Raw genomic sequence first — 21,493 nt, 5'->3', positions numbered from 1 at the left:
TCCAGCACAGTGATAACGTGCCTTGAATATAAATCATAATAATTTTAAAAATCTCACCCTGATTAATAATCAAAACTGTAATAATTGGCAATAAGAATTATTTTTCTACAAGCGGTTTTTTAATGGAATTGCAAATAAACTCTGTATAATTAAAAAGATCTGAAGGTAAATGTAAGTGTAATAGTAAAAGTAACCATTTACCCCATTTCAATAACAGATTTGCTTCACAATAAGTTTCAATTAAAAACAACTTTTTTCTGAAAAAATAAGTAGACAAAACAAACCTTCAAATCAGTCATTTGCTGTAGTCCAGGGATGGCCAATATTGGTCAGCACAGGCGACGAATATTGCTTAGTTATTTACTGAAGGCATAAACCTGCGTAATGAACTTGTCTTGGCATGGGGGGCAGGAGGCTTTTGGACAGTGGCTTTCAAGATGCCAGTGGAGGCAGGGACACTTGTCAGTGAAAAGTGGGATATGTTGTCAGCTAGGAGGCAGGATGGGTGCCTGTCATTTAGGGCTGGATGGAGAGGTGGCTTGGGGGCCCTTGTCACTAAGAGGTGTAGGAATGTTTGGGGAGAGAGTTTGGGGGATAAGTCTCATTCAGAAACAGGGGGATCCTTGGGGTGAAGATATTGCCACAAGGGATAGATGGGTGGTTTTGTCACCTTGAAAGGGGGCTAGAAGCACTTGGTCATGTATGGAAAGTTCTGGAAGTTAGGATGGTAGTCAGGGACTTTTAACTAGCGATAAGGAAAGCTATTACAACTGGGAAGATTGGGTTGTTTTTGGTTTTGAGTTAGGTGTGTCTGCCCCGTAGGCTTTTTTCTCTTCTCTTCAGATCACTGGCTGGCCTTCCTGTTTTTCTCCTTATGACTCTTTTAGCAGCAGCACCTACCTACATTACAAAGGAACCTAGAGCACATCGGCTTCTGTACTGGGAAAATTCCTACCAGTGGAATTTTTGTGCACTCTGCCAGGCAGTAGATTCTGTGGTGTTCCAGATCCCATTCACTCACTTCAATATCTCATGCATTCTGCTTCATGCTAGAGAGTTCAGCAGTGTGAGGCAGAAACCAAAGGCCCATCGTCCTGGCAGGTGAGGTTATTCTTGGGAATGGGAGATTACATCGGGAAAGAAGGTGATACATGCCAGAAATGCTGCAGGCTGAGATATAGGAATCCCTGTTCTACTATATCTACAACTACTTAGTCAGCTTTGTATCCTAGGTGATAAAAAACCACATTTAAACTAAATGTGATAAAAAACACACATCAAAACCTTGCAATGATCATCTACTACTATGCAACAGACTATAATTAGAAAGTGTTCTGAAAGATAGAGGACTACAGTATTTATTTATGTTTAAAAATAAAAGATCATCCTTAAGCACCTAACATGATTAAATCAGTTGCCTGTGTGAACTGTCATGCAAAGCATAATTAGATTAAATTGAAAAAAAACCTCATAATTTGAGGATTTTTTTAAAATGTTTTAAGGCTTTGCGTACCAAAATTAGTGTTTCATTAATTTATGGTTTATTCTTCTTCTGGTTTAAAATACTTCTTATCATAATGGGGACATTAACTCTTCTTTGAGAAAAAGCTTTTTATGTAATTGCCTGGCAACATTAAGAATTGATATATATATATACATATTTATTTTCTAGGAGCAGGAGGTTGACAAATCAGACACATCAATCTCTCAGCAACAGAGAAGTCCACAAGGTCTGAGTGACACTGGGTATTCTTCTGATGGGATATCGAGTTCACTTGGTGAAATTCCAAGTCTTATCCCCAGTGATGAAAAAGATTTACTCAAGGAACTTTCTAAAAAAGATACTTTTTCGCAAGAAGGCAGTCCTTCAAGCCCCTCAGATCTTGCCAAGTTGGAAAGTACAGTTCTATCAATTTTGGAAGCTCAGGCAAGTACACTTGCTGAGGAAGAGTCTGGGAAGACCAAAGACCTTTACGGTATATATGGTGAACAAACAAAGGATCCTCATAGAACAAAGCCTTTGCCAATGACTCCAGAACCTTACAGTTCAGATGAGGAGGATCTGGAAGACATTCAAGAAGAAGATGAAGAAGGTCTTGAAGAAGATGGAAAACAAAGTGTTCCAACTCAGAAAGACTATAAGGAAAAGACGGATGCAGTAGATGATATATCAACAAGAAGGCAACGCTATGATTCTGTAGAAGACAGCAGTGAGAGTGAAAACTCACCTGTCCCAAGGAGAAAAAGACGAACTAGTGTTGGCTCTTCAAGTAGTGATGAGTACAAACGAGAAGACAGTCTAGGATCAGGTGATGATGAAGACTTCATTAGAAAACAGATTATAGAAATGAGTGCTGATGAAGATGCCTCAGGTTCTGAAGATGATGAATTCATTAGGAACCAGCTTAAAGAAATCAGTGTAACTGAAAGCCAAAAGAAGGAAGAAGTGAAAGTCAAAGCTAAAGGGACAGCTGGAAAACATAGAAGGATGATGCGAAAAAGTAGCACAACCTATGATGAGGATGCTGGAAGGCGTCACTCGTGGCATGATGATGATGATGACGATGATGATGAAACTTTTGATGAAAGCCCTGAACCAAAATATAGGGAAACCAAAAGTCAAGACAGTGAAGAACTCACTGTAACCGGAGGAGGTGGAGGCCTTAGACGTTTCAAAACAATAGAACTCAACAGCACAATAACAAATACATATTCTGAGGAATCTGAACCACAGAAGGGTAGCTTATATTTTGATGAAGAGCCAGAGCTAGAGATGGAGAGTCTTACAGATTCACCAGAAGACAGATCCAGGGGAGAAGGGTCTTCTAGTTTGCACGCCTCCAGTTTTACTCCAGGTACATCTCCCACATCTGTGTCATCTCTTGATGAAGATAGTGACAGCAGTCCTAGTCACAAAAAAATGGGAGGAGAAAGCAAACAGCAGCGCAAAGCCAGACACCGGTCACATGGTCCTCTTCTTCCTACCATTGAAGACTCTTCAGAAGAAGAGGAGCTAAGGGAGGAAGAAGAGCTGCTAAAGGAACAAGAGAAACAACGTGAATTAGAACAGCAGCAAAGAAAGAGTTCTAGCAAAAAATCTAAGAAAGACAAAGATGAACTAAGAGCACAGAGAAGACGGGAACGTCCAAAGACCCCACCAAGTAATCTTTCTCCTATTGAAGATGCATCTCCAACAGAAGAGTTACGACAGGCAGCAGAAATGGAGGAGCTGCACCGATCTTCTTGTTCTGAATATTCACCAAGTATTGAGTCAGATCCTGAAGGATTTGAAATCAGCCCAGAAAAAATAATAGAAGTGCAAAAGGTTTATAAGTTGCCTACAGCTGTCTCTTTATATTCTCCAACAGATGATCAACCTATTGGGGTCCTAAAAGAAGAAAGTAGCCAAAAAACATTAAAAAGTGCTGAAGAGGTATATGAGGAAATGATGCACAAATCCCATAAATCCAAACTATTTCAAAGTACAAATGAAAAAGAAGTGTTTGAAAAAGACTCTTTATATGGTGGCATGTTAATAGAGGATTATATTTATGAATCTTTAGTAGAGGACACATATAATGGAACTATTGATGCTAATCTTGTAATGAGACAAGATGAAAGTAGTGAATTTATTCAGCAGAGAGGGAGAGAAAAAAAAATAAAACCTCCAGATCAGATTTATGAAGAAACGATGCAGAAAATTGTAGATCGACAGAGAGACTATTACAGTGTAGAGCCTTTGCATTCAATTGTGCCTCAAGAAGACATTGTGTCTAGTTCTTACATTATACCAGAAAGTCATGAGATAGTTGTACTTGACAGTGTAGTAACTTCCACCACTGAGGAAAAGCAGTTGTTAGATGCAGATGCTGCTTATGAGGAGCTTATGAAACGACAAAGAATGCAGCTAACGCCAGGCTCCAGTCCAACTCAGCCGACATCTGATTTAATTCCTGCACCAGATACAACCGTATTTATAGTTAGAGATATAGTGGATGGTGAATCTTTAGCGTCAAGTGCTCCTATGACAGTTTCAGATACAGCTTCAGTCAGCAGCACAGTGCTTTCTATTCCAGATGTTAAAATAACTCAGCACTTTACTACAGAAAAAATAGAAGATGAATACCTAACAGATTATGCCAGAGAAGTTCAGGAAATCATTTCACACGAAACGTCAATGTTGACATACTCTGAGGCATCAGAAAGTGCGACATCAGTTTTACCTTATGATACACCTTCTCTAACATCATCTACATCTTCAGTTTGTACCACTGAGAGCTCATCACCTATTACTGGAATAGATAGCACAACTGCAGGTTATGTAGACATAGCAGATGTTGTAGGTAAATTAGTACATTCTGAAGGTATCAGTGCAATAGCTCAAGTTCCCTTAAGTTTCACAAAAGAATATTCTGAAATAAGCACACCTTATGAACCTGTTACCGTGCCTCCTAAAAAGACAGTTGTATCCACAGATATGGCAAGTGTGGATCATGGTGTAATTTCTTTGCCTGAAGATGCACCTTCTGTCATCACAACTATGGCTATAAAACCCAAGCAATATGCTTCTGACACCACTACCTTTGATTCACTCAAACCAGAAAAAGACACAGCCAGAAAAATTAAAGGTACAGCTGATGCTGGTATTGATAAAGTACTTTCTGAGGATGTACACAAAGGAGCTGTGTTTGACATGACAAGGATTAACTTGGCTGAGGCAGCATCTGACCAACCTCCTGTGTGTATAACTTCAGAGCAAGCCCCAGTCACATCCTCTGTATCTGCTACCCATGCTACAACTAAGACCAACACAGTATCTGCATTACCATCTATTGCTTCTTCAGTTCCTACTGTAACATCCAAAGTATTCTCATTTTTTAGAAGCTCTTCTTTGGATTCTTCAGCCCAACCATCTCCACCACCTCCACCCCCTCCTCCTCCTCCACCACCTCCGCCTCCCCTACCATTACCTCCGCCTCCTCCACCAAAGCCAGCTATTTATCCCAAAAAGAAGCCACAGGTTAAGGTTCCAGTGACAACAGCTCCTGCAGTGCCACCTTCAGTTACTAGTATAGCCAGAGAGGCCACAGAGGTGTTAAAGAACAACGTGACATCTGCCCCAAAAATATACACCCCGACACCACCTCCTGTGCCACCCAAGCCATCCTTAATTCCAGCAGGGCTTGTGTTCAGTCACAGGCCCCTTGAGGTAACTAAGCCTCCCATTGCTCCTAAGCCAGCAGTTCCTCAGCTCCCAACAGCTGCTCATCAGCCAGCAGAGAAACAGCCAAAACCAACAGGTTTGTCATTGACAAGTATGACTTTGAATTTGGTCTCTTCAGCAGAGTGCAAGTTCACATCCCCTACGTCCCCTTTGTCTCCACACTCTAGCAAATCTTCACCAAGGCTGACCAAACCCTCGCAGGAAACCTATGTTGTTATCACATTGCCATCTGAACCTGGAACTCCCACAGAGTCTATAACTAGTCAAGCTATTACCAGTTGGCCTTTTGGATCATCCTCTAAGGAACAGCTCCCCCAAAATATGCAGCCTCTGTTTACTCCATCTATGAAAGCTATGGAGATTCAAAGTATGGCAGATCACAGCATGTATGTTTCAGGTTCTTTGCAGACACTTTCCACTGTTCCTGTCACAGCACAATCAACTTTTGAAACAGTCCCCAGTTCGGTAACACAGTTAATAACAACAGAGGTGACCAAAACCACAGTGTCTGTGGTTAAAAGCTCAGTTCCCACTGTTGGTTTAGGTAGTGTCTCCATTACTATACCTCCAGAGCCAACACATATAGGTGAGCCTCCTAGGTGTAGAGAGAATGGAAGATTCCATCTCTTTGGTGATGTTATTGACCTTCGTACTTTAACTAAAATGGATATTGAAATGACAGACAGCTGTATGGATCTGTCTGCTGCTCCCATGGATGTGAGAAGACAAACTATGTCAAGTGATATATGTGGGCGGCCAGTAAGTGCAGTCCAACCAGCTATCATAAATCTTAGCACTGTGTCAGCTGCAGAACCCTCTCTAGCACTAGTCTCAGAAACGGTAACGATAATGACCTGCACAGCTGCTGTAAGTTACACATCAAGTACAGAGAGCCTTGTAGATCTGGGGCATGCAATGACAACACCACTGCAGCTGACAACGTCAAAACATTTTGAGCCTGCATACAGAGTAACAGGCAGCCAGGCATTCTCTACAGGTAGAGATGAAGTGCCAATAAACTTATCCCTGGGTACCTCAACACATGCAGTATCATGGGCTAATGCAATACCTGTTACTGTACCTCCTGTTGGTATGACAAATGGGTGGACTGATGTCTCCACATCCCAGGAGCTAATGGAGAGTGGAGCAGTTGACCTTAGCACCACAAAATCCCACAGAACAGTGGTGACAGTGGATGAAGTTACCTCAGGAGTTGTCACCAGTGTAATAGAAGAAGATGAAAAGCCCGTTGATCTGACTGCAGGGAGAAGAGCTGTTTGTTGTGATGTGGTTTATAAATTGCCATTTGGCAGTAGCTGTACAGCACAGCAGCCTCCAACCACACTGCCTGAAGATCGGTTTGGTTACAGAGATGACCATTATCAGTATGATCGCTCAGGGCCATATGGGTACAGAGGATTTGGAGGTATGAAACCATCCATGTCTGACACTAATTTATCAGAAGCTGGTCTTTTTGTATACAAAAGCAAGAATAGCTTTGATTATCGAGTTGGGGCAACAGATGCAGCAGTAGATCTAACTTCTGGAAGAGTCACTTCAGGTCAGTATGAAACAGCAGCAGATCTTTCTTTGAAATATAATTGTGGTGTTCCTCATCTCATATCAGGATAATTTTTTTTTCAAATTTTTCCTACTGTAATTATGTTTTCTGTTGGACAGTGTGACACATTATTCTGGATTATACATGTATTTTATTTCTTCATTTTACATATGTGTTTTGCACAGAGGTCCTGCATGTGCCTGCATGTTCAGCAATGCTTTTTTCTTCACGTCTAAAGTAAATCATTAACCTGAAGATTTGCATGCAGTTCCCCACCCCTGTTTAATTCATCAAGATGGGATGGCTTTCAGAATCCACAAAGCAGCCTTCTTTTGGGGGACTGGACTATAACTCTGCCCTGTAATTTCAGGTGAGGTAATGGATTACTCAAGCAAGACCACTGGTCCTTATCCAGAGACTCGGCAAGTGATTTCAGGCATCGGGATTAGTGCACCACAGTATTCCCAAGCAAGAATAGTACCGTCTCTGGGATCCCAGTATGGTGTTGGAAGTGTGTTACGATCCTCTAATGGTGTTGTTTATTCCTCAGTTGCAACTCCAATCCCAGCCACATTTGCCATAACCACACAGCCTGGTTCTATTTTCAGTACAACTGTCAGAGATTTATCTGCTGTCCAAACGATTGATTCGGTGTCCTCATTGTCAACCTTGCAACAGAATCAGCCTCTTCCAAGATCATACAGTTTCTTGACAACAGTGGCAGCTGAAAAAGACAATGCAATTACTGGCATTGATATTGACACAGGGTTGCAACCTGGCACTATAGAAACTATTACCACTGAGCCAACTAACTTGATGCCTGCTTTAACTACAGCTTCTGAAGCTTTTGCAGATATAATTGAAGATGAAGTTGCACTTCTCGTTGCCCCTGAAGAAGACAAACAGCAGCAGCTTGACTTGCAGCGTGAACTGCTTGAGCTTGAGAAACTTAAGCAGCAGCGCTTTGCAGAGGAACTAGAGTGGGAACGTCAGGAAATCCAAAGGTTTAGAGAACAAGAAAAGTTAATGGTCCAAAAAAAACTTGAGGAGTTGCAATCCATGAAGCACCATCTCTTATTTCAGCAAGAAGAGGAGCGACAAGCTCAATTCATGATGAGGCAGGAAACCTTAGCCCAGCAGCAGTTACAGCTTGAACAATTTCAACAACTTCAACAGCAGCTTCATCAGCAGCTGGAAGAGCAAAAAATTCGCCAGATATATCAGTATAATTATGACCCTTCTGGAACTGTCTCTCCACAAACAAGCACAGACCAAGCCCTTCTGGAAGGGCAGTATGCTGCTACAGAAAATGGCCCATTTTGGACTAGCGATGACCCAAACACCACAGCTTCCACTGTGTTGGGCATTGAAATTCCACAAAGCCAAACATGGTACACAGTTCAGTCAGATGGCATTACCCAATATATATCTAGGCCTGGTATGCTAAGCTCTGTTTCAGAAATGTCTCTTAAGGACATTGATGTGAGAGAAGAGAAACAACTGAAAAAGAGGAGCTCCATGCCAAAATTGCGTGGTCAGTATGACAAGCTTGATGAGACTCTGGAAGAAGAGCCCAGTTGTATTAAAAAAATAGTGGACAGTGGAGTACAAACTGATGATGAAGATGGTGCAGACAGAAGTTACGCAAACAGGAGAAGGAGAACTAAGAAAAGCGTTGACACAAGTGTTCAGACGGATGATGAAGATCAAGATGAATGGGATCTTTCTAACAGATCAAGAAGAAAGTCTCGTGTTGGGAAATATAACGAGGGTACCACTGAGGTAGACAAAGCTAAGCCATTTTCCAAAGTGTCTAGCATTGCAGTTCAGACAGTGGCAGAGATCTCTGTACAGACAGAACCTGTAGGGACGATACGAACACCTTCAATAAGGGCCAGGCTGGATGCTAAGGTTGAAATCATTAAACATATTTCAGCTCCAGAGAAGACATACAAAGGAGAAAGTTTGGGATGTCAAACAGAAACAGACTCAGATCAGAGTCCCCAGTACTTGACAGCCACGTCTCCACAGAAAGATAAAAAGCGTCCAACACCATTAGAAATAGGCTATTCATCCCATCTCCGTGCAGATGCCACATTACAGGTAGTCCCTTCCCCTCCTAAATCTCCCAAAGTTCTATATTCACCCATTTCACCTGTTTCACCAAGCAAAGTTATAGAGTCTGCCTTTATACCCTATGAAAAATCCATCACTGATGACATCAGCCCTCAGAAGATGCTGCATGCTGATATTGCCAAGGGTCCTCCACCGAGCCCAAAATCTGCAAAGACGATGCAGCGCTCTATGTCGGATCCTAAGCCCTTGAGTCCAACAGCAGAAGACACTTCCAGACCTCCGTTTCAGTACGCTGAGGGATTTGTGGTAAGAATTGTTTGTTTTTTCTTTCTTTAACATCAAAACTGTGAGGTTGACTTTTTATGCAGCATGAGGGATGTTGCACTCATTAACAGGATCTGTTCCCAAAAATTGTTTATACACCATGCTGAAAAAATACCGTGATATGTCAGAAGCTTGTTGCAGTGATTATTTGTTTCGTTGCTTGTTTTGGAAAATGAAGAGAGCCTCAAATTATTTTCTCAATGGGGGATTAAAAGACACACCATGGTATCATCTAAAACTAGCAGAGTACTTACAATTTTGGATGCTAAGGTTACCACCAACATTTTTTTCAGTGAACTACATTCACATTCATTCTAACAAGGAATTTTTCCCCCACCAAGTTCCTATGCTATAGTGTGGAATGTAGATACACTAAGGTGCTGAATGCATGTGCCTTTCAAGGTACCAGTAATCCCAGACTTGCTTCTGGCTGGTTGAACTATCCTTTTTGTCCCCATTGGAAAAGGGAAGGAGAATTTCTCCCTACAGTTCTCAATTAAGTAAGGATTCTCCTTGTTCTCTCAATTTGTACTTGTTTGACCACTCCCCATTCCTGGAAGTCTCATATCACAGCTATCATCTTTCTGGATAAGGAGAAGTAGGTGGGAGTCACCTGTGTGTTCAGTGCTGCTTCTTATTGGCCAGGGGGGTGAATTTGAAATAACAAGAGACATTCCCACCTCAGGAAATCAGTGTATAATTTGTGAAGCATTACCTGGGAAATGAAACCTGCCACTGGCTGAGAATCAAGGAGGAGATATTCATTATTTAGTATATTACAATTGTTCCATTTGTGTGTGTGTTACCTTTGTTCATTTGAATGTGCTGTTGTTTAGTTATAAAAGGCCAGTGGGAGTCCTCACTCTGGTTTCTCTATTAATTTTTTGTGTTTTCTTCTGTGTTTAGCTGTGTTTGGACATTTAGCTATGTTTGGTTCCAGGATATGGCATGGGGTGGAATAATGAGTGTTTCTGTCTTGCCTCTATGTTTGCATGTGTGTCATGTTTTCCAGTTTCAGGCTAGCTATTCCCACCCTCAAGGGTCCAGATTGTATGTGACTCCTGCACCAACACAGAATCATAGAAATGTAGGACTGGAAGGGACTTTGACGGGGCATCTAGTCCAGTCCCCTGCACTGAGGCAGGACTGAGTATAATCTAGATCATCCCTGACAGGTGTTCGTCTAACCTGTTCTTAAAAACCTCCAATGACAGCAAATCCAAACCTCCCTAAGTAATTTGTTCCAGTGCTTAACTACCCTTACAGTTAGGAAGTTTTGCCTAATGTCTAACCTAACTCTCCATTGCTGCAATTTAAGCCCATTACTTCTTGTCCTGTCCTCTGTGATTAAGGAGGACAATTTATCACCCTTTCACATACTTGAAGACTGTTATCATGTCCCTCCTTCTCCAGACTAAACAAATCCATTTCTTTTTCAATCTTTCCTTATAGGTCCTATTTTCTAGACCTTTAAACATTTTTGTTGCTCTCCTCTGGACTACCTCCAATTTGTCAACATCTTTCCCGAAGTGTGGTACCCAGAACTGGACACCTTACTCCAGTTGAGGCTTTATCAGTGCTGAGTAGAGTGGAAGAATTACTTATCATGTATTGCTTACCACACTTGCGCTAATTCATCCCAGAAAGAAGTTTGCCCTTTGCCCAATATTACATTGTTGACTCATATTTAGTTTGTGATCCACTATAATCCCCAGATCCTTTTCTGTAGTACTGCTTTCTAGGCAGTCATTTCCCATTTTGTATTTGTGCAGTTGATTATTCCTTTCTAAGTGTAGTACTTTGCATTTGTCCTGAGTGAATTTCATCCTATTTATTTCAGACCATTTCCCCAGTTTGTCCAGATCAGTTTGAATTCTAATCCTATCCTCCAAAGCACTTGCAACCGCTCCCATCTTGGTATCATCCGCAAACTTTATAAGTGTACTCTGTACGCCAAGGATCTCAAACTCGAATCACCACGAGGGCCACATGAGGACTAGTGTATTCGCCCGAGGGATGCATCACTGACACACACACCCCCGCTGCCCCTGGCCCCACCCTCACTCCACCCCTTCCTTGAGGCCCCGCCACTGCCCTGCCTCTTCCCACCCCTTCCCACCCACATTCCAACCCCTTCTCCAAAGTCCCCACCCCAACTCCGCACCCTCCCTGACCCATTTCACCCCCTTTCCCAAATCCCCACCCCGGCCCCGCATCTTCTCCACCTCTTCCCTTGAGCGCACGGCTCCCCACCCCTCCGCCCTCCCTCCTGGAAAGCGCTAAGGACCGCCAAACAGCTGTTTGGCAGTGGGAAGCGCCTGGAGGTAGGCACAGGAGCGGGGATGCAGCACGCTGAGGGGAGGGGGAATGGGGGGAAGGGGAGCTTGGCGGCTCGCAGGAAATAACTCCGGGGAGGGGGTGCGGGGAGCTTGGCAGGCTGCAGGAAATAACCCTGCAGGCTGCGTGTTTGAGACCCCTGCTCTGTGCCATTATCCAAATCATTCATGAAGATATTGAATAGAACTGCAACCAGGATAGATCCTATGGGATCCAGCTCAATATACCTTTCCATCTTGACTGTGAATCACTGATAACTGTCTAAGTTTGCTTTTCTAACCAGTTGTGCACCCACCTTATAGGCTCCTCTAGGCTATATTTCTCTAGTTTGTTTATGAGACGGTCATGTGAGACAGTATCAAAAGCCTTACTGAAGTTGAGATATATCACATCTACTTAAATCACATCCATGTTGACTTTTATTTACCACCTTATTTTCTTCTAGATACTTACAAATGGATTGTCCAATGATTTGTTCTGTTATGTTTCCAGGTGCCAAGGTTAAGCTGACCGGTCTATAATTCCTTGGGTTGTCCTCATTCCCCTTTTTTATGGATAGGTACTATATTATCACTTTTCCAGTCCTCTTGGATCTTTCTTGTCCTCCACGGATTCTCAGAGATAACCACTAATGTCTCAGAGAACTCTTCTGCCAGTTCCTTAAGTATTCTAGGATATATTTCACCACATCCTACCCACTTGAATAATTGAACTTGGGTGTAATTCCTAACTTGTTCTTTTCCTATTTTAGCCTTGGAACCTACCCCATTTACACAGATGTTCACTATGTTAGTTGTACAATCACTGCTAACTTTTTTGGTGAAACCTGAAACAAAGAAGGCATTTAACACTTCGGCCGTTGCTACATTTTCTGTTATTGTCTTGCCATCCCCACTGAGTAATGGGCCTACCATGTCCTTGGTCTTCCTCTTGCTTCTGTATTTGTAAAATGTTTCCGTGTTCCCCTTTATGTCCCTAGCCAGTTTAATCTCATTTCTTGCCTTGGCCTTCCTAATTTTGTCCCTATGTGCTTTTGTTGTTGTTGTTTTTATATATTCGTCCTTCATAATTTGACCTAATTTCTCCTTTTGTATGGCTGTTTTTTTGAATTTCAGGTCATTGAAGGTCTCCTGGGTAAGCCAGGGTGGTCACTTAACCATGTTTCCATGCAGGTGTGCAGAGGCCATGCACAATAAAAAATGTGCACTCCCTGAAGGACCTGTGCACTCCCTGAAGGACTCTTAAAAGGGGGAAGAAAAGTGGTGTGCTCATGGCACTGCCTCCCCTTTCATCCACCTACCCAACCCCCCACCCCCACATCATCTCCTGAAGTTGGCATGAATGTTGCTGTTGTGCAGCTCTCCAAGCACCTCCACAGAGTGGGAAGCTGTAGAACTAACATTGTATTATTAACAGAGGCTTCACAGCAGAATGTTGCATATCTAATCACAGCGGGCTTTGGATAGCGTCCTCAATGGGAATGATTAGATTAAGCTCATAGGGAATACAGGGAACTATTTTTGAGTATGTGGAACTAGGCACACTTATTTCTATAAATAGGTACAATTGGCATTGATTTACCAATTTGTATAAAGAGGAATGTGCATCTTATACACTTCATAAAAAGTTGTGTGCAACCTGAATAATGCAGTTTGTCTCTAAAGAGATCTTAAATATTAGAGTTTGAAAATATACAGTGCGAATTAAAGGATATAGAGTATGTTATTTTTAATTAGTATTTACCATATCTATTACTCTAGTGCTGAGAGGCCAACTGAGAATGGAGCCCCATTGTGCTAGGCAATATACATAGGCAGCCATATAATAGTAGACAGTCCCTGCCCCAAAGAGCTTTACAGTCTAAACAGAGCCGGCATACACAGGGTGAGAGAAGGGTAGAACACACCAGCTGAGTGAACAATGTGATGATGGTTCCATAATGTTTTTTTATTTTATTTTGTTACTTAAATTCCTTTGGTGGGGTTATGTTAGGTGGAGATTAACTAGATGGATGGGGTAACAGAGTTGGAGCAGCAGCCAATCAATCAGAGGGGAGAGAATGTCCGGAGTGAAAACTACAGAAAGTGACCTGACAGCATCAGCATCTGAATGTCCTGCTTAAGCAGCTCCTGCAGCTACTCTTTCAGCTTCGGTCTTTGGCTGGCTCCTCCCGGCAGTTTGTTTTCCCAAGCCCATGTGGTGGGAAGTAGGGGTTTAGGTGCTGGTACCCCAGAGAGGGCATCTTCCTTGCACAGTTTTGGATCCAGGGGGTGCTGGGGAGGAGGAGTGGCCCTGGCTGTTTATGATATAAGTAAAAAGAAAAGGAGTACTTGTGGCACCTTAGAGACTAACCAATTTATTTGAGCATGAGCTTTCATGAGCTCACGAAAGCTCATGCTCAAATAAATTGGTTAGTCTCTAAGGTGCCACAAGTACTCCTTTTCTTTTTGCAAATACAGACTAACACGGCTGTTACTCTGAAACCTATGATATAAGTGATACACTAGGCAGAATTTGGTTCAAGAAGGTCTAGACAAATACAAACTCCAGAGGAGCTAAGCTGATTGATACCAGCTGAGGATCTAGCCCTAGGGCTCTAACATCTCGGAAGCACAGGGAGGAATTATTGTTTTTCCAATTCTTCTTTCATTGGTGTAAAAACTAGTTATCTTTCATACTCAAAGGGCCCTCCTGCAAGTTAGCATACACATATTGCCACAATTAATGAGGGGTAAGTGGTGTTGGCATTCCTTCCTTAGCTGCAGGTTTGTGTTATGTTATGCCAACATATCATGGACCCCTCTGCACTTGGATTTAAGTACTGCCACACTTCAATTTTATTCTAATTTAAACATGCACGCTGACTTATTTTGCTTGTAGCAGAAGCTTTTTTGGAACCCGGGCTATCTTTTTGTTCTGTGTTTGTACAGCACCTAGCACAATGGGGTCCCTGTCCAATAATAGTAATAAATAATAAATACACAAAGGATTGTGTTATGTGAGGGGCACTCAGAGAATGCTCTTATTTAAAACAGGGTACAGGAGAAGGGAGTCAGAGTCATCTCTCAAAACATCTTAGTTCAAAGAATTTATATGCACAACAAAACTCGGTCCAAGTCCTGATGTGCAGCAGGGAAAATGGCAGAGCTAAAAGCAAAATCAGGAGACGGTAAATTAGAAGTGATCTTTCATTGCATTCTGCAAGCTACATGTGTGTACGTGCATGTCTGTCCACTGCAAAAAAAACCCCTTGGCAGTGAGTCTCAGAGTCTGGATCCACTGACTCGGGCTTATGTTACATGGCTCAAAACAGCAGTGTAGATGTTCCACTCAGACTGGAGCTCGAGTTCTGAGACCTGGTGAGGGGGGTGGGTCTCAGAGCTCCAGCTTCAGCCTGATCAGGAACATTCACACTGCTATTTTTAGGCCCATAGCATGAGCCTGAGTCAGAGAGTCACTGCCACAGGGGTTTTTGTAGTGTAGACATACCCTGTGTCTAGTCATTGACCAGGTTTATATGCATGCTCTCTTTAAAGTCTGTTTTGCCAGAGCTGTCTCTCTGTAGGCCACATGATGTGTGTTTCAGACTGAGATGTGATCAGTAGTGGGAACAGACTATCCCATGCAAAAGGCTTTTACACCCAATCTGAAGCAAGCAAAAATGAGTCTCTCCACCATTTAGGTTTTGCAGCAGTTTACTTCCTCACATTTAGCTTTATCAGAACATGTTTCCTAATAGAATATGATCTTGTTTTTGCAAATATTTTTTTTCACCTGCTGGAAAAAAATATGTTAAAGTAAGGCAGTGCTGTCAAACCTGTGATCCAAGAGCCACGTGTGGTCCTTGAAGCTCTAAAATTTGGCCCTCAAGGCTGAAGAAGGAAATCTGTATTTCATTATAAATAAAACATGATTCCTGAGCAATATTTAAATTGTAGTGTTTGAATCACACAGCATCTCTGACTGCCTCCTCGTTTCCCCAGGAGTCCCAGATGTAAAATGGAGACACGCTGGACATCTGTTGTCATTTCCCTGCTGCATAGGCTCAGCAGCACCTTTGCTGGCCACCTCTCTCATTGCATTGGTCTCTGCCAATCTGACCTGTGGGCAAGACCCACCAGCCAGACATCCAGGAAAGAATTCTCAGTAATAACTCAGAGGCCTCCGCATCTGGTGTCCCATTACCAGCTGTTGGAAATATTTGCTGCTAGCAGTTGCATATCGGCTACATGCCATTGTAGGCAATCTCATCATAACTTGATAAACTTATCAAGCTCAGTCTTGAAACCAGTTAGGTTTTTTGACACCACTGCTCCCCTTGGAAGACTGTTCCAGAACTTCACTCCTCTGATGATTAGAAACTTTCATCTAAGTTCAAGCCTAAACTTGTTGATGGCCAATTTATATCCATTTGTTCTTGTGTCTACATTGCCTAAGTACAGATTTTAAGGTCAGAAGGGACCATTATTGTCATTAATTTGACCTCTTGCATAACAGAAGCCACAGAAATTAGCAAGTGATTCCTACATCATTTCCATAACTGTTCCCTTTGCAATGCAGAATAGAACAGAGTATCTGCCCCCAAAAAATTGATTGTGGCCCCTTAACTCCTTTGAAATAATACATTTGGCCCTAAGGAGAAGTGACTATGTTAACTTGAAATGCTGTGATATGAGTCGTTCTAGAATAAGTGTGTTTAGTGAAGTTGTATGATAGGGTATAATGTTGGCTGAAGCCCAAAAGAACACATGCTGCAGGGTACACAGAGGCTTGGACTGCTGGATGTTACCTCCACCTGGACTGCTCATTTGGAGGGTTACTTGTGGCACCTTCGAGAAGGTGCCACAAGTACCCCTTTTCTTTTTGCAGATACAGACTAACACAGCTGCTACTCTGAAACCTGTCATTTGGAGGGTTGGGGGTGTTGAATTTGAAGGGTCATCAGCTGGCTCCTGAGGGGAGAGGGAGCAGGGTCAGAGGGAATCAGAGAACTACACTGTGATCAGGAAGGAATGCACTGGTGGGCACTTATGAGACTAGGCTTTCCCTAGCAGAGTAAGAAGTAGAAGGGATACTGAAAGCTACCGTTCTGTTTGTTATGTTTACTCTGATTAAGTAAAAGTTTAGTCATTTTTTGAACCCAGGAATTGGAGGCGTAGTAAATTGGTGGGTTTTGAAATACAGTTAGGAAAAGCAGCTAGGATCAACTTGCCAGCTTTAGCACATGCGTATTTAAACTTCAACATTCTAAACAAATTCTATCAGTCTATGTTTTAGGAGAATTAATGGAAGCTTTATTGCAATTTTCCGTCTGATACAAAAATGTGACATCACTGCATTTATAGTGGGAATTTTATTTCAATCTGTATACTGCAGCAAAACAGATAATAGCCTTTCTCTGTCCCAAAACAGGTAAAAGTCACAGGAGTTTGCTTGCAGTTGCAATAAGATTGGAAATCATGATTTTTCTAAGCTGTCTATGCTCTTAAAAAGAACGCAAGTTGGTGAATCCCAAATCATTATTTTTTATATTTATTTTCATACTCGAGCGCCCAGTTAGGCTCCTAAATTTACATTTTGAAACCTAAATAAGTGCCCTGATATTTCAAAAGTGTCTAAAATAAGTTTTAGGTGCTTAACTCTCGGCATCTATCTTTGAAAATGTTGGCTTACATCTCAAATATCTACTGACAGCTAAGTAAATTACAAAATATTGCAAAGGTTGTAAATTTTAGTCAACTGACATCCTGACTCTAAATTCATGTGGAGGGAATTTGCTCTATTGGTTTATAGGATTTTTTTCCTTGTTCCATATTTTGAAATTTCCTCTTGACCTTTGTTACTGTAATTATATAACATAATTCTTTCCCATTTGCAGTAATAGCATTCTTGTTTATGGATTGGGTAAATGTCAACCCTAGGTAACATTCACAAGAGCTTATATTGTGAAATATATTCTTATATATATTATAGGCAGCAGAGGTAGTGCTGCCTATAAATAAGGTTGCCCGACACTTCCCACTATAATACCGTTTTCAGTTTCTTGTAACTTGCTAAACATAACCGTTTGGTCTGATATTTTCCATTTTGGGTGTCTGCCTCAGGTTAAGGACACAGGACCAGAAGACTCTGAGTAGGGGTGTGGCTGCATATGGCCTCTCGAGCATCCCTTGATGACAGAGTTTCGCTTTATGGCATCTTGTTTCTGTGGCCGTCCCGTCTCATCAGGGGCCCTTTTAAGAAGTCATAGTTCAAAGTACTTCAGACAATCCCCAGAAAGCCTTCCATTTAATTAGTCCTCAGGTGTACACCCCTAGTTCAGTGTCCCTCTCCCAGTAATCCAACACAAAGTCCTTCAAAGTAAAACACAGACTTATACAGTCTTCAACCCAGTTTCATCTGTGCACAGCCCCCTCCTCCCTGAGGTTCTGTCTGTCAGTCTCCCTCCTGCTTCTTGGGTAGGGTCTCTCCCAGGCCTCCCTCTGTGGAGAGCTTTCTCCTGCTTCCTGTTAGAGGCAGGAAGCCTGACAGTCTCAGTTACACTCAACCACCCACTTACCCTTGACATATTCTGCAGCTTCCTGCAGCTGCCTGCTACCTTTTACTCTGGGATCGTGTCAGGTGGGACTCCTCATGTAATCAGGGTTGGCTTAGCCCGCAGCTGTCCGGCCCACAGGGAAACCACCCCTTTACATGCTGTAACCATTAGAGAACCTGGAATTTAACCCATTATTCCTGGGTCTTCAAAGTCCTTTGTTTTCTAAAAAATAGCTGAGAAACACACTGGCAACATTTGTGTCTCCATCCCCCCACTAGGCACATCCACATTCAATTGCTTATTAGTTCAAGTGGAAGAGCCTGCCTGGTGGATGATCCCAATCCTACTGATAATCCATGTAGGTGGTCAATATGGTTCCACCTGTTGAGATATTTGAGGTTTTTTTGTTTTGTTTTGTTTTTTCAAATGTAAAGTTTCTTTTTTTAAAAAAAATAGGAAATTATACTAAAAATCCCTACCTTAATTCAACACCTTGCATATATGCATTATGATATAGTGTTAAATGATTACATACTATTTTTACATAGGACTTCTGCCTCAGTGCACAGGATGGACTGTGCTCTGGGGATGAATAGGGTTGTGCAGTGAATGAGGCTGGAATCTTCAGGACCCTTGCTTCATCTGTGGCAGAAGTTGGAAGGTATGTGCTGAATGAAGCTGGCACTACTGGAAGAAACAGGATAGTCTCACCCTCAAGGATGCTGAAGGCTGCTCTGGATAATTGGATTTTATCCCTTCTACTGCCACAAAGTTCCTGTGTGATGCTGGGCAAGTCACATAAGTTAAAGATTTCACTGGTTGCCACTAATTTCATGTATCTTTTTTCTGAGTACCCAAACTGAGACATTTGGGGTTTGATTTGCAGATGTGCTGAGCCCTCACAACTGCAAATGAGGCCAATGGGAGCTGAGCATTGAACAAATAAAGTGCTACCAAATGCTAGACTCTCTGGGAAATCAGGGGCTTGGTTTCTCATATTGGACACCCAAAATTAGTTGACATTTTTTAACAATTTTGTCTTTAAATGTTGTGCCTTCATTCCCCATGAGTAAAATGAATAATAATACCATCTCACCTCTCAGGGGTATTGTGAAGATAAATTCATTAATGTTCATAAAGAATGATGCTAGTTTGAGGTGAGTGCAATAGAAAAGCCCAGGAGGACATTAATAATTCTGTGTGCAGTACAAGGTGGTTGTGTGGGTGGTGTGGAACAAATAATGCATGGGACCACACATTGAATGATGAGGATAAAAAGAAATATTGAATAGCTGTGTCCACCATTCTCTGACCACCATTCATCCTGTGTACTGAATGATGTAGAGGTGCTGTGGAAAATACAGTGCTGTGGAAAATACAGTAGGTGATCATGTAATTAAAGGTAGAACAAGAATGGGGCAAACTAAAGCTGCACAGGCAACCTTACCTTGGGTATTTTCTAACTTCTGAGTGCTTGACTTTTCCAGCTTAATGTACTTTCAACATAGTTTTTTCGGATTTTATGTATATGTGTCTAAATAAGACTCTGAAATCTGAATTGGTTGCAAATGATAAAATTGGAAATATTTTTTTGGAAATCAACGAATCAACGAAAAAGTAAATAGAAGCCAAAATTTAGATTTAGTGTAACCTTGAGTGAGGCAACCATCTTCCCTTAGTAACTCCAAAATATCCATAGGATTTTTATGATTTAAAAATCTGCATTTTCAGTATCAAGTGACCACCTATACAACATTGCCTATATCTATATATTATTTATATTTCTAATCTGAATATTCAAAACCTGTGCTAAATTACTGGGAAATGGGGGTCCTTTTGTGGATTTTTGTAGACACATTTTTACCAATTTCAACTGAGACCTAAACTCTAGTTGTTATTCCCAGCTATATGAATGTCTGTACTCTTAGGGATAGATAAAGGCTTAACAGCGGATGCTCGGATTACATTCCCAGAAATATAGCTTTCCTAGTGTATTAGACAATAATATGTAAATATGATGACATATATATATATGAACATGCCTTTTGTGTATGTGTGGTTTCTGTAGACAGAATCTGGGCCAAATGTCTGTACACGTAACAGGCACAAATCCATTGAGTTCAGTGGAGTTTCTCCTATTTACATAAATATGATCTGACCTGCTGACTCCAATAGAATTATACCAGGGATAGATTTAGTTCATGGTATGTTTCCTGACATATTAAATGTCATAATTTACATAACTATCATTGGTGTAAAACAAATCATTCCAAGTCTGTGTTTTCCGATAAGGAGGTTCTCAGTTAATGAAAGGGCAAGAGTACAACAAAGACCGACACATTCTCCTGCAGTGTTGTAAAAGAAACTGCAACACCCACCTAATTGTGGAGTATTTTCCCAGAGGAAATGGTGGAAGCCTCTTTAGTTGGAACATGACTAAGCAGTAGGAAATGTTAATAAAGACTCCTAAACTAGTAGAGCAAAGGCTAGCTGGTTGTACAGGTCTTTTCTATACTTAATTTTTATTTTTTTTTTATACTCTGCAATCATGATTAAAGCTTAATGGAGACTGGGTAGTAGTTCTACTCGGAAAAGTGACTTTGTGAAAGTGCATCTGTGAGATTCACTCTTTTATTGTTTCTCAATGATTTCTTGGTAAGATACTTTTTACTTGTAAACTGAAGTTATGTGATTTTTCTCCCCCCCCCTCCCCCCGAACTAGCAGCCCATCAAGCTCAACCTCGGATCTGAGGGTCAAGCTCGGTTCTTTATTTTTCACACATCACTATCAATAATAAAGGTTCTATAGGCTAAATTACAACTTCAGTTATACACATGTAAGCACATTGCCTTCACATGTGTAACTGATTGCATTTTAATAAACAATTCTATTGAGGCATGCACAAGAAGGAATAGAATCCAGGTCATTCTCTTTGCTGTGTTAACTCTGCAGCATGGCCAGGAGTAGAAAAACAGTACAATTTATTCTGTTGTTAAAGTAGACACATATCATTTTTGAGGATGCACAAAAGGACAGATCTGTTGAGTAAGGAGATGCTGTTTTAATACCATCACTTATCAAAGTACAACCACATTTTGGGCCTGATTTTGAAACATGTGCATTGCCTCCTGAGAGGTGCTAAGCACCCTCAATTCCTATAGAAGTCAGTGCAAATTTTTGGCACTTATCAGGAGTCATATAACACTCTGTAAAACTGGGCTCTGTATGCTGAAATCTGAGTATTGGTGATGTGATCTCTCAGGCAGGGTTAGCACAGGGTGAGCACTCTCATAGGAAAGTGAGAGCTTTTGCAGGAGTTAAGTTGTGCTGAGGGCTTTCAAACAGAGATGCCTGACTAATAAGAATGAGCTGATATTTAAAAAAAACAAACAAGTATTTCTTTAGATAGGAAAAGAACAGCTAGCACAATAA

At 41.5% G+C, this 21,493-nt stretch overlaps 1 protein-coding gene across 5 annotated transcripts in view; it reads left to right on the top strand.

Annotated features, from left to right (window-relative positions):
- PCLO (piccolo presynaptic cytomatrix protein) overlaps positions 1-21,493 on the top strand; it is a 514,652-nt gene that overhangs the window by 245,806 nt on the left and 247,353 nt on the right. For all 5 annotated transcript variants that reach the window (XM_073328638.2, XM_073328636.2, XM_073328635.2 and 2 more), the window contains exons 5-6: positions 1,673-6,785; positions 7,156-9,167. In XM_073328638.2, coding sequence (XP_073184739.2) covers positions 1,673-6,785; positions 7,156-9,167 — 7,125 coding nt within the window. The remainder of the gene's footprint in view (positions 1-1,672; positions 6,786-7,155; positions 9,168-21,493) is intronic.

This window comes from Lepidochelys kempii, chromosome 1 (genome assembly GCF_965140285.1).
Source record: "Lepidochelys kempii isolate rLepKem1 chromosome 1, rLepKem1.hap1, whole genome shotgun sequence".
Lineage (NCBI taxonomy): Eukaryota > Metazoa > Chordata > Testudines > Cheloniidae > Lepidochelys > Lepidochelys kempii.
Note: the sequence above shows the minus strand (reverse complement) of the source record. Positions and strands in the feature narration are given on the sequence as shown.